Below are 14,085 nucleotides of genomic sequence, written 5' to 3' on the forward strand. Positions count from 1 at the left end.
GGCTTAGCTATCCTAGATGGACAAGCAGCTCCTATGGAGGAAGGGAAAACTACATGTGATTCTTACTTATTATGCTGAACTTCATAGGTTTAATGGAATTAAGGAAATTAAGAAAATTCTTTTTCTCTCTACTAAGCCTATTCTATTCTCTTCTGAATAGGGAAATAAGTTTCAGAGTTACACTTTAATGTATGTCTATAATATCTATAATGGAACATGATTTAAAGATGAAAATTTAAAAGAATCTGGTAGCTGCTAAGTATTACCCCATTATATTCTAATTTTTAAAAAGCAGTTAGAAAAATGGGATTTGAATGAGAAATACCATTTGAAGTGTTGGTATATGATTGATAATATATATAAATAGTGCTAGGAAGAAAAAATACTCAAAGAGATTTGAAGATATTAACTAATTCTTCTAATAATCCATTTTGCAGAGGAGGAAACGAAAAACAGCACAAGTAACTTAACCAAGATCACATGGTTCAAACCAAACACAGGTCTGTGAGACAGATTTGTTTGTGAGGCCACCAATTTGCAACCTCTAACTTATCATCTAGTTAAATAGAAAGAAAGGTTTTGAACTCTAGTTCGGCTTCTCTGATCAAAGACCTTGGGCTAATGTCTTAAAACTCTATAAATGCCACTGTAAGATTAGGTTAAATTAACTAACCTTGCAGTGCTCACTAAGTGTTGGATTTCTTTTTTCTCCTTCCCTCACATGGATAATTGCATTGAAAATTCATGGTATCCCTATATATTATCTGTAATGCACAAATTCTATCTACTGTTTGAGATCCAACACATCTCTAATTTCTCTTGAAACAGTTTGATAGAGGAGGCAGTCTTAGGCTGGAGGTCAAGATGCCATTCCAGTCCTGCTTCTATTACTAATCCCTTGTGGGAAGTCAAGCAAGTCGTATCTTCTCGACCAGCCTCAGTGGCTCTATCTTTAAAATGTAGACTTGGATTAAATCAATGCCTTTAGACTGTCTTCTGAGAAACACAACATTTTCTGAAGAGGGGAGGGGGCGTGAAAGAAGAAGAGACACAAGGGGGAAACTGAATGATCAGGTTTATAGGTTCCCCATTTTCACTTCAAATTTTGTAACTCAATTTTATGCCATTGGATTTTATTAGAAGGGAGCATCCCACTGTCAATAAAACAGGTGGAAACTCCTGGACTTTTCTTGTGCCCATATTCCCTGGAATTAACTTTTTTGGTTTCTTAGTATATTTTCCTCTTGTCCTGAATAAGAACCAAAGGAATCTTGCATTTTTTCTAAAGTATGTTGAAATATACATATTTTGGTGGTCCTTCTTTCTTCTCCAGAACTTAAAGATGAGTAGGCCTAAGTAAGGACCAGCATGAAAACTTCCAGCAAATTCAATAATAGTTTTGTACAGATAGCAGTATGTGATGGATTAGGAAATTTCTCAGCTCCAAAACACTACCAAGTTATACACAAAAGTTGAAGAGACACACAGAAGTTGCATGTCATTATCCTGTGATTTTAGGAGTTGTTCATTCCCACTTGAAAGATTCTTGTCATGGGGCATGACCTTCAGTAGGCAATTTCTATTTCTTGTCTTTCTTCTATGATTGTTCCTAACCTATCATTACAAACCACTAGGAAAAAAATTTTTTTTATTGTTGAGGCTCAGTAACTGGAATTAATCAAGCTCCCATTCTCTTCAGACATCCTCAAGACAAGACAGACCCACATCTACTTCCCAGTTTCCTGTTAGAGAATAAGATGATCATCATTTAAGCCAGATTCACAAAGCTCCTTCAATGGAGATAAGTGAGGGCTCACAGTATCTGTAAATCACACATTTTCAGAAAAGAATTACAATATTCTTGAAATATCACTGAACTTTCATTTTCACTCTTCTAGATTAAAACAAATTTATCACTCTTCTTGGAGACAGCTTGGTGCACTCAAAGTCTGAAGGACTGTGACTCAAGTCGTGACTCTGATTTCACACCAGCCTCTTGCTGCTTTGGGGCAAACTACTTCACTTGACCACGCAGCAGTTTTACCATTGGGGTCATTGCAGTAGATGGCTCCTAAGATCCTTCTCTATTTTCATATTCTAAAGAAAAATCATTATTGATGAAATTATTTCCACTTGTTGGTTCAGTCTTCAACACCATTAAAGGAGCTGCTAAGAGGTCAGGTTGTTAGAGCTCGCCATGTCCTTTGCTTCAGTTGGGTCTGTCTAAGGCAGGAAAGCTGGGTTTCCTTGAGATGCCCGGCTCGTTCCCTCAATGCTTGGGATTCTTCATGTTCAGAGGTCCACTGAGAACTTCAGCTCACCACCATTTGCCCTTCACCATGGTAGCTCTGCAGTGAGGTGTAAGAGGATGATCTGGACCCCTCACTGATGGTCCCCCAATTCTCCAGGTAGCCCTTTCACTGATTGCTTTCATGCCTCCCCATCACTGCGTCATGGTCCCTTTAAGGCAGCGGCCATAGTTGAGTGGTGGGAGCAGCTGCTGGCAGTAAAGAGACTAGCAGGATTTGGCCTACCCTGGGCCACTCACCGCGCACGCTCGGGACCGGGGGCTTGGTGGGAAAGGAAGGAGGGGCTTAAGGTGCGCCTGCGCATCAGGGGCGCGCGCAAGGGGCTGGTTTGGTGATCCCTTTAAGAAACCGCAGGCGGAGGAATTTCTCTGAGAGAAAATAATCCTACTCACGGGGCCCCTTGGAGGCCATTAACCCCCCGAGTCCCGGCCCCCCCACCCCCTGCCTGGGCCGGCCCTACCGCCCACGCGCGCACCCGTGGGATCTCAAGCTCTCCGACACCGCGCGCGGCATCCGCCCCCTCCCCACTCTCAGCGCCAGGCCCGGCCGGGTCCCGGGAAGCTGCCGCGAGGCGGTCGTGCCTGCAGTGTGGGCGGGGGCCGGGGGCCCGAGAGGTTCCGCCGCCACCGCGCCGGGAGCCGCAGCGGTTCCGAGTGGGGCCCAACATGGCGGAGAGAGAGGTGGAGTCCGGCCCCCGAAAGAGGGTAGGTGAGGTGAGGCAGAACTCGGGCGGCGGGCGGCGGGGGGCGGGGCGGGGGCCGCGTCCCGGCGCCGGGAATGGGCCGAGCGCAGGCTGGGGAAGGGGTCGCCAAGGCCCGCGCGGGCAGGGGCTGCCGGCAGGACGGAGACAGCCTGGGGTCTGGAGCGCCCCGGAGAGGGTCCTTCGGCAGGTGGGACAAAGATTGGTCTGCTGGGGGGGGGGAGGGGAGGGGAGGGGAGGGGGCTGTTGTTTGCTGTTTTATTTTTTTCCGGCACGGGGAATAAACTATCTGGGCCAGGGGAAGAAAGGTGTCAGATTTTTAAGTGCATCTTTAGTCCATCAGAGTCGGGAAGTTTAACTGGGGAGAGGTCAGGTGGAGGTGGTGGTGGCGGGAATAAGTGGTTGGAGGGGTCTCTTGGGGAATAGCCGGCAGGGTTCTATGTTCTGTACCACCTCGGCGAATTCATTTGCCTGCCTCCTGCACCCACCCCTCCCCCCCATAACCGTTATCAAGACCAAGGTGGAGGTGGTGCTCTTACCTGTGAAGAAGTGGGATCGTGGGCATGTCCTGGTTTAGGGGAAGGGTTCTGGAAACTATAAATGGCATGTGCTAGTCTCTAGTCTAGCCTTTTTACCAACAATTAGAGCGTGGAAGAGTATGACAAGTTTTGTCATAGCAAGGGTGTACCCAACCAACCTGCAGAGGTGAAGCCAATTAGACATAGGAGTTGTTGAGTGTCTTTTAAAGTTTGTTCTGAAACTTTTCTAATTCTGATTTTTTTTTTCCAAGTGAAAAACTGTACTATTGATGGAGCAATATTTTTCAGACTTTTGTCTATTTTCATATTTCCCCCACCCCCACCCCCGCCTTAACTTATTAAGCAGTAAGTCTTCTTATTAGGAATCTTCCTTTCGGGAATGGTCTCCAAATAACTAAATTGCTACTTGATCTTTACCGAGCATGTCCTTTGACTTAGAGTGAATTTGGAAACTTCAGTGATACTATAGCTAACATTTGAGTGCTTACTATGTGCCTGGCACTGTGCTTTGTAGAGGAAAGTTTAACGTCCTGTTACCTGTCAGCTCATTTTGCAGATGAGAAAATGGAGGTGTAGAGTGGCTAAGTAATTGATCTTAAGTAATTTGATCTCAAATTGTGAACTCATTTAGGTTGGGCTCTCTTTATTGCTTTTGCATTTACAACACCTATGATATCCACATAATTGGTAGGCAAAGGCTTAAATTCCAAAGACTTAGATTGTCTTTATTAAGTCAGTATTGAGCTGGAATTTGAATACAGGATTGTTCCAGTTATGGTTTTTGTGTTGGATGTCACATAATTTTATAAATCTATGATTTGCTCCTTAAAAACTTAAAGTATAAGTAAGAAAAAAAAGTGTCCACTTACTTTTCAACAATTTACTAAGAAAGTATTTTCAACTACACAGCAAAATTGAAAAAAAAAATTTACAGGGAGTGTCCATATAACCACTACTTCGATTCTACCACTGGCATTTTCCTGTACTTGTTTTATCAGCTATTTATGCATAGATCTACCACTTTTTCCATTTACTAATTATCATATTTTAATGCACTTCATTGTATTTTTAGCAATTAAGATTTAATATTGACACTTAGGTTTTTAAAATTTTATATTCTCATGCAATAATTAAGATAGAACAAATTAAGCTGTAGAAATAGTATGTCCAGAAAGTTCACTTAGCACAAATACTGTATGTGAAATGCCTGTGTTTTGAAATTTTTTTTATAAGATTCTTTTTTTTTTTAATATTATTTATACATACATACATACATACATACAAGCACTGGGTACAGTCAGAAGCACGGGAGGGTGAGAGAATTCACCAGAGCCAGAGCGGGGAGCAGAGCAGGCAGAAGGACCGAAGTACACTGCTGAGGGGAGCAGCGGGCGGCAGGAGAGGTCTGCGCGCCATGCAGGACCCTCCTCCAGTGGCTGGGGAGCAGCCCGGGAGCAGCCGGGGATCGAACTGGCGCTGCAGAGGATTGGCAGCTTCGCAACCCAGCGCTCAACCGCTGCGCCACCGGGGAGGCCCTGTGTTTTGAAATTTTAAATTATTCTTCAAGTTGTGGATCAGTTTTAGAAAGGATCCATTTTTTTTTGGAAAGATTTATTTATTTATACACACAAGAATTAGGGTGTAGGCCAGAGGTATGGTGGGGGTGAGAGGATTCACCAGAAACAGTGGAGAACAGAACAGGCGAATCTACTGAAATACAGTGCTGAGGGAAGCAGAAGGCGAGACGTGTGAAGTCTGCTGCATCATGTGGGTCAGCTCCCTGGTTGGAGATTGAACTCATGTTACCGTGGCTGGCAATAGTTTGATAGGGAGGTCTTTAACCCTGCGCCACCAGGGAGGCCCAAAGGATCTTTTTTTTTTTTTAAAGATTTATTTACACATACAAGAGCTGGGGTATAGGTCAGAGGGGTGGGGAGTGAGAGGATTCACCAGACAGTGGGGAACAGAACAGGGGGATTAACTGAAATACACTACTGAGGGGAGCAGTGGGTGAGACAGGAGAGGTCTGCACCATGTGGGTAGCTCCCTGACCTGCTGGGGATTGAACTGGTGCTGCAGAGGCTGCGGATTGCTTCATAGTGCTGTGCTTAACCCCTTGTGAGGATCCTTATTTTTGAGTGAAGGTATATGACTTATAGTCTACTAATTAAAATATATAGGATAAATTATTTCAGATCTGTAATATTCAAGAATTAAGTTGTTACTGGATACTATTGCCATTCATCTTATAAAGAATGTTCTAGAAAACATGCACTTTGGTAACAAATTCAACTAGATTTTAAATATGTTCTTCTTTTTCCTTTAGTACACTGGTAGCAGTCTAAAATTTATTATAACATAGTGCCTTCAGGCAGTTAAAACAAGTTATGTGGGCCTAGATAACTGTAGGTTTTACTTAATCTGCAATTGCATTGATGACATGCTATTGTATTTATGATGCTTACTGCATTTGCCCTTATAAGTTACAAAAAGTTGTTGAGCACCTGTATTAGCTGATGAGCTATGTGCAGGCATTGAGCTATGATACTTAAGATCACTTAGGATAATACAGTCTCTCTTGCTGAATTGTTGAACTCTTTAGGGTGGGGCCTATTTTATTGCTTTTTTGCATCTCTAACATCTGTTACGATGTCCACATAATGCTCAAAAGATTTATATTGATTTTTGATAGGAAAAGTTTACGAGTTATAGCAGAGGCTCTAGGTACCAAGTTATTTGCTTTGTGATTTCGGGAGCTTATGTAATCTTTCATGCTATCCTTTACACCCCAAAGTTCTCTCCTGTGGATCCGAATTAGGGATCTTCTGATTCTTCTGGATAATGGTTAGATGGGAAAGTGTATTTTAAGGCTATTGGGTTAACATCCTTAAATTCTTTGTAGGCCTGCCTACTGTCTTGTTTTCATGCTCATGGGAAATTAGGATGAGTGTTAATTAGATAAGATTGATATGATTTTATTCAAACTATATATGAATGCCTGTCTCTCAACTTGTGAACATGGGAAAACTGGACATATGGGTGTATCAACACTATATCCATCATCCCTGCTGTAGAAAGAAATAAGTTCATATGAAGGCCATTATTACACACTTCCTCTCATTTTAAAGTCAGGATTTTTTGGAGATATTATTTATATTTTTTTAAGATTGTAAAATTTTATTTTCTATGATATGTTGTAAAATCCATTAGGTATGCTTATTGTAAATAGAGAATTTAATTTTATGCATGGCTACTATAATAGTCTGTTATGAATCCTGATTCCAAATCTGGTGTGGAATTTTACTGTGAAATCTCTCTATCTTTTCAAAGTTTTACACACAAAGTAATAATAACTTTTGTAAATATATGTGTTATTATTTGGTCTAGTAAGTTGTATCCATTCTCATACTTAAAGGTCTCTGTATATTTGAGGTAATATTTTGGTATGCTTACAGAAAGAAAGCATATGTTTTAGTAGAATGTTTCCATTTTGTAACAATAAACTGAATTTTCTTCCCTCCACATATGTGTCTATATTTTTGTATACTTGATTTTGGAGAAAGTTGTGGAGGGTACACAGTTGTTGATTGCCTTCAGTGGGTAAGGTTGAGAAAAAGGAAAGGGAGAATAAAGGAGAAAATTTTGCAAAATAAAAAAAGTCATGTTATAATTTTACACACTTGCTCTCGCAAAAAGTACCTGTAAGTTATTTTCTGTATTATTGTAAATATGTAAAAATTGAACATTCTTGTAGACAAGCAATAGAAAATGACATGAACAAAAGGAAAACATTGTGTTATGCGATAAGATTATGGGAAGCTTTGTTTTGGATTTCTGTTATTTCAACATCTTATAATAAAACAACTACAGAAGGTTAGTCCCCCTTAAGTGCTAAATGAATTTTAAACCATTTGTCTTTTTGCTAAATGTATTAAAAATTTGGTGGTGTATGTATCATTGAAAATATTTGCAGGTCATGTGAATACAATGTAAATCATCTGCTTTAAAAATGCATCTATTTTTATGGAGAGAGCTTGAAGAGACCGTTCTGGTGTTGACAGTGATACGGAGTTGTTTCTTGTGCTTAGCAGAAGCCTCTGTAAAGAATGATAATATTTCTAATTTATAAATGTTTTGTTTCAGTTATTACTCTAAATATTTCATATATAATACATTCTTCAATCCCCGTTAACTTTATAAGTAGTAGTCACTATTACTGTTCCATTTTATAAATGAGGAAACTGAGTGACACATAAATTTACTCAAGGTAATACGCTAAACCAGGGTCAAGTATTGTGAAGAATTATAATTGGTAACAGTAAAAGTTAGAGTGTTCCTTTATCCAGAAATATTTGTGATTAGTGTTTATATTCTCATTTTTAAAGGAAATACAGAATTTATAATCTGGAACTTTTGGCTAAAGTAAATAATAAATTGCATTATCTTTCAGTCCTATTAATGTGAGTTACTTCTCAGGAAGCACCAAATTAACTTAACTTAAAAATTCTTTCTTGTTTAAGATAATCTTGAAAAGTATTCTCATAGGGCTTCCCTGGTGGCACAGGGGTTAAACACACACAGACACACACAGCACTATCAACCTATCACCGACCATTGTATCACGAGTTAGATCTTCCGCCAGCCAGGGAGCAACCCACATGGCGCTGCAGACCTCTCCTGTCTCGTCCGCTGCTCCCCTCAGCAGTGTATTTCAATAGATCTGCCTGTTCTGCTCCCCACTCACCCTGGTGAATCCTCTCACCCCCGTACCTCTGCCTTACACCCCAGTTCTTGTATGTATAAATTAATAAAATCTTTATAGAAAGTATTCTCATAACTCACAGGTTTATTTTAATTTTTTTTAAAAGATTTATTTTTTATTTATACAAGAATTTTTAATTTATTTTTTATTTATACAAGATGCCTGGTGAATCCTCTGGTGAATCCTCTCACCAGAGGATTCACCAGAGACAGAATGGGGAACAGAACAGGCAGACTGACAAAATACACTGCTGAGGGGAGCAGTGGGCGAGACAGGAGAGGTCTGGCTTGCCAGATGGGTTGCTCCGAGGCTGGCGGGAATTGAACCGGCACTGCAGAGACTGCGGACAGCTTCACAGTGCTGTGCTCAATCGCCTGCGCCACCAGGGAGGCCTTCTCACAGGTTTATTTTTAAGAAAATGTATACTTATTTTAAAGCTATGATTTATTTAAAAGATAAAGTTTGTGTTTCCTTTGAAAATGGAATGATTTTCCTATTGAGTAAATAGATATATAAATTGCAAATTCTGTGAATATTTATATTTAAAAAAGATTTATTTTTATTCATACAAGAAATGTGGTATAGACCAAAGGTGCAGGGGGTGAGAGGATTCACCAGAGACAAGAAGGGGGAATAGAACAAGCGGATTGACTGAAATATACTGCTGAGGGTGAGACAGGAGAGGGCTGCTGTGCCATGTGGGTCAGCTCCCTGGTCGGGGATCAAACTTAATAGTGCTGTGACTTAACCCCTTGGGCCACCAGGGAAGCCCTGTGAATATTTAGAAGATTTTTTTGTTTCTATATTAGGAGACCAGTCACTATTTTAAGAAGGTGATAGTTCCTTTAAATATTCTGATTATTTTACTATGAATTAACTGTAATTACTTTAGCAAAGGAAAGAGAAAAGAAGGCATTATAGCATAGTATTAGGTTCAACCATACAAAATTGCTAATAGTTGATCATTTGAGCTATAAAAACACATATTCATATGACTGAACCCAATAGTAAGAGCATGGGCTTTTCAAAATCAGCTATTTGTACAATCTTTGGTATTTAGCAATGTTAGGGTAGTAAGATCCACATCCACTTTCTTATCCTTTGGGAATACTCACATTATTTTAATATCATTCTTACCATATTTTTGGCTCTCAGAAGCTTATACTCACTGCCTTCATACCTTTGACTGAAGATAATACCTGAGCAAATTTTTCTTCCCAGCATATAAACTACTGACTACTGTAAGTTCTTTGAGGTCAAGGATGTACGTTCATCTTTCTTTACATCTCCTGACATGATGTCTTAATTTTAAGTATTTGTACTGACATGCATGCTGTGCATTTATGGGCAAAATTTAATAAACCCTTTTATTATATTGTTTCATAATTCATATTGATAGAGAATATGAAATATACATTGTTATGAAATCCTGTGTTCCTAAGTATTTGTCAACATTTTGCCACTTCTGCTTCATCTTTTCTTTTTAATTTTTTTTGTTGAAATAATTTCAGAGAAATCTCAGGCATCATATCATTTAATCCATAATTATTTTTGTATTTCTACCATGTAGGAATTAAAAAAAACCAAAAAGCGGAAACATTATTCCTATTACACCTAGCAAAATTAAGAGTTCTTTAATTCAGCCTCTGTTCAGATTTCTTTGGCTCTTTAAGTGGCCTTTTACAGTGGGTTTATTTAAATCATAACCAAAATAAGATTTACCATTTAATTTGTGTTATGTTTTTTAAGTCTCTCTTAACCATCCTCCTCCTCTCTTGCACGTTTCCCCCATTCTATTTGTTGAAAAAACAACGTCATTTGTCTAAGGACTTTGCTCATGTTTTGGATTTGGAATCTTTGTGTTTACATGTTTGGTTGCCCTTCATGTTTCCCACAAAGTGGTTTTCAGATATAGAGCAGTGGTTCTTGACTTTGAGACTTTTGAGTTACCTGGAGAGTTTTTAAATATCTTGATTTTCAAGTTACAACTTAGGTTAATCATATCAGAATTCATGGGGGAATTTGGGGAATATCCTAGGGATCAGCATTTATAAAATTTTCAACTGATTGCAGTCTGCAGCCAAGGTCAAGAATGTGAATTAGTAGTACTTGCTGAGATTTAAGTTCACTTTCTTTGGAAAGACAAGGTCATAGAGTGTATCATTTATTTCTAATCAGACAACTTTAAAAGAATGACAGGTTTACTATATAATAATAATTAATAATTCATGTCATTAACTGGGACTGCCCTGGACTAATTAGGATGTATAGTCAGCCTGTTAGATGGTGCTGTGAATTCTTGTTTTGTCATTCCAGGAGCCACATGAGTGACAGTTACACTTTTAGTGATCCTAAAACTCAGTTGTTTAAGTTCTGTCAGTGAAATCCAAACATTATAGTTTAACTTTTCACCTAATGGATTTATTAGCCACTGAGGATTGTTGCCTAGAGCCATTATATCATCATTTCTCCTGTATTCAGTGAAATTCTTCCATAAATAATTTCTTCATCAATTGTTTTGTTACCTTATATTTGTATAGGGGAAAAAACCAAAACTGGAGTAAATGCTTATTTTTCCTTTTAGTTACTAATTTCCTGGGGAATGAACTGATGCCCTAGGAAACTCCACAGGTGAGATTTGGGAGGGAATATCATAAACTCATGGATTTTAATGTATTTGGTGTATATTGTCATTCTTTTTGATGTTTAAATTCATCATATTTTTGATGAGTGGCAATCTGTGTTAGCTTACTAAGGCTACCACAACAAATTACTACAAACTTGGTGGCTTTAAACAATGGCAATTTGTTCTTTTATAGTGTTGGAGGATAGCCATTCAAGATCAAGGTGTTGGCAAGGCCTTGTTCTTTCTGAAGGCCCCAGCGAAGAACCCTTCCTTGCCTCTTTCAACTTCTGGTGGATTGATTTGTATTCTTTGATTTGTGGCAGTCTAACTCCAGTCTCAGCCTCTGTCTTCACATGGACGTCTCTCTGCGTCTTCTGTCTCATCTGATGATGCTTTTCATTGGATTTAGGGTCCATCCTAGTCCAAGATGATTGCATCTAAAGGTCCTTCCCTTCATTACACCTGCAAAGATCCATTTCTGTGCACATTCTGAAGTTCTGATTGGACTTATTTTTTATTTTATTTTATTTAAAGATAAAACATTTATCCACAGTCAGCAGTCACAGTGGTCTTCTTGCTGGTCTTGCCATTCCTGAAACCAAAGGTCTCCATGGCTTCCATTGTATTCATGTCCTCTTTCACCTTGCCAACGACCACATGATTGCCATCCAACCACTCAGTCTTGGCAGTGCAGATAAAAAACTGGGAATTGTTTGTGTTGGGTTCAGCATTTGCCATGGACAACATACTGGGACCTGTATGCTTCAGAATGAAATTTTCATCATCAAATTTCTCCCCATAGATGGACTTGCCACCTGAGCCGTTATGGAGTATGAAGTCACCACACTGGCACATAAATCCTGGAGTAATTCTGTGAAGCAGGAACCTTTATAACCATATCCTTTCTCCCCCAGTGCTCAGAACTTGAACGTTTTCTTCTGTCTTTGGAACTTTGTCTGCAAACATCTTGAAGGGGACACAGCTCAAGGACTCACTGTTAACAGTGATGTTGAAGAACACAGTGAGGTGAACAGTGGCCGCACCATGTGGGAGGTCTGGTGGTGGTGTCTGCAAGGCTGGACATATCTTTTAGAGACCACAGTTCAACCCGCTGCTATTGCCCTCTGTTCCCAAAACTTCCTTTCCATACATGACCCTCATCCCAAGACCCTTCAAAGTCTCAACCCAATACAGCATGACAACATGAACTCTTAATCCCAATCTCAGCTAAATATCAGTTCAGAACTCTTTAAATTAGGTATGGGTGTCACTCTGAGTGTGATCCATATGGAATAAAATGTCTCCTTATCTATGGACCCATGAAACGAGAAAACAACTTTCTGCTTCTAAAATACAGGCATCTGTTAGTGCCATTCCACGGAAGGAAGGAAGAGATCTCTGGTCCTAGTCAAATTCAAAACCCAGCAGAACCAATTTTATTAGGCTTCAACTTTGTGGCCTGATCCTATTCTCCTCTGGGGCCATAGGGGCACCATGGCCTCTTCCTTTGTGTCATGGTTCTGTCTTCAGAGTCATTTTCAAACTTCTTGAAGGGTAACACATGTTTTGAATAGCCGAGTAGATGTTAGCTCTTTCCTGCCTGTGGAATTCCAGAAGTCATACAGTTTTTTGATTTTGTCTAACGTCTATTCCTTTGAATATAGGCTGGCAGTATTTTCCTTTTTTTGGTGTCATATTCTCAAAATTGTGAGTCTCCTTTTTGTATCAAAGGTTTCCACATGATTAGACAATGGGGTTCTTCACAAATCCTTCCTGGATAACCCCATCTCTATTTCTGACTTCTGCTGAGATGATTAATTACATCTATGAGTCACACAGCTAATAACTTCAGCAAATGATTGCCCTTGGCCTTCCCTCTGGAGCACTCTTCTAATAGTGAATTTCCTAATTTTAGCATCCCTTGCAATTGGATAGGCTTAGAACCCCCCAAATTATCAAAAGTTGTTTCTTTTTTGCTTACCAGTTCTTGAGTTCATCTCTTCTCACATTTTACTATAAGCTGCAAAGAGAAACTTAAGTTGAACTTTCAACACTTTTCTTAGAACTTTCCTTAACTAAATATTCAGGTTTATGGCTTCCAAGTTCTCCTTTCTACCCCACAGAACACAATTCAGCCAAATTTTTCTGCTACTTTATGACAAGGATCACTTTCCTTTTCATTCCCAGTAACATATTCTTCATTTCTTTCTGATACCTCAGCAGATGCACCTAACTTACCACTCATATTTGTTCCAGCATGTTTCTTGATACATGCATTCCCTAAGTAGATAGAAGCTTTCTTTTTGTTCCTCATATCCTTCTGACTCTTTATCAGAATTGCCTTTATCATTCATATTTGTATCAACAGTCTCTTAAGGTAATCTTTTTCTGCCACACTTCTCTCAAAGTCCATCCAGGCTCTACTCAATTCCAAAGTACTTTCACGTTTTTAAGTGTCTATTATAGCAGCGTGCCACTTCCATGTATCAAAATCTGTGTGCGTTTCATAGGCTTGGCCCTGACAGATCACAGCAGACATTTACTTTATCGATTCTGGAGGTTTGAGGTCTAAAGTCAAGGTGTTAGTAGGGTCTTTTTATCGTCAAAGTCTCCAGAGAAATAGTCTCTGTGTTTTCCATCCTCTGGTGGCCCCAGGTATGCTTTTATTTGTGGCAGTATAATTCCAGTATTTGCCGCATTACATGGGCATCTCTCTGTGTCTTTGTGTTGTCCTTTCTGTCACTTTTTAGCATACTCTTCATTTGATTTAGAACCCACCTTAATCCAGGATGATCTCATCTCAAGATCCTTACATTAATTACTTCTGCAAAAATGTGTATTCTGAAAAGGTCACATTCTGAGATTCTGGGTGGACTGTCTTATGGGGTTACAATTCAACTAGGGTCTTTAAGCCTTCAGCACCTTTTAATATTTTATATGTACTGTAAGTATAAATATTTTGTATTTAAACAATTACCTTAACATTTTTTGTGTTTTATATATATATAACAAAATTCTACCACTTGAACCATTTAAAGTAACTCAGTGGCATTAAGTATATCAACAATGTTGTACAACTATCATCATAATATTTCACTTCATAGAAACTTTCTACACATTAAGTAATTCTCCTTAGCCCCTGTGTATTT

The 14,085-nt window shown here is 39.2% G+C and overlaps 2 protein-coding genes across 2 annotated transcripts in view; one reads left to right on the forward strand and one right to left on the reverse strand.

The window, feature by feature from the left end:
* Positions 1–2,974: 2,974 nt before the first annotated feature.
* Positions 2,975–14,085, forward strand: part of ZMYM4 (zinc finger MYM-type containing 4) — a gene marked incomplete at both ends in the record, with an annotated part of 118,485 nt that continues 107,374 nt past the window's right edge. Inside the window, 3 exon segments of the mRNA XM_084243439.1 lie at positions 2,975–3,064; positions 3,066–3,183; positions 3,186–3,199. Of these exon segments, the coding sequence (XP_084099565.1) occupies positions 2,975–3,064; positions 3,066–3,183; positions 3,186–3,199 (222 nt within the window).
* LOC311177498 (peptidyl-prolyl cis-trans isomerase A-like) lies at positions 11,480–11,791 on the reverse strand (the record flags this gene model as incomplete). Its single annotated transcript, XM_084243575.1, has 1 exon — positions 11,480–11,791. The coding sequence occupies one exon, from the start codon at positions 11,789–11,791 to the stop codon at positions 11,480–11,482; it is 312 nt and encodes a 103-aa protein (XP_084099701.1).

The sequence above is a fragment of the Talpa europaea genome (genome assembly GCF_964194135.1).
Source record: "Talpa europaea genome assembly, chromosome: 9".
In the NCBI taxonomy this organism is placed as follows: Eukaryota; Metazoa; Chordata; class Mammalia; order Eulipotyphla; family Talpidae; genus Talpa; species Talpa europaea.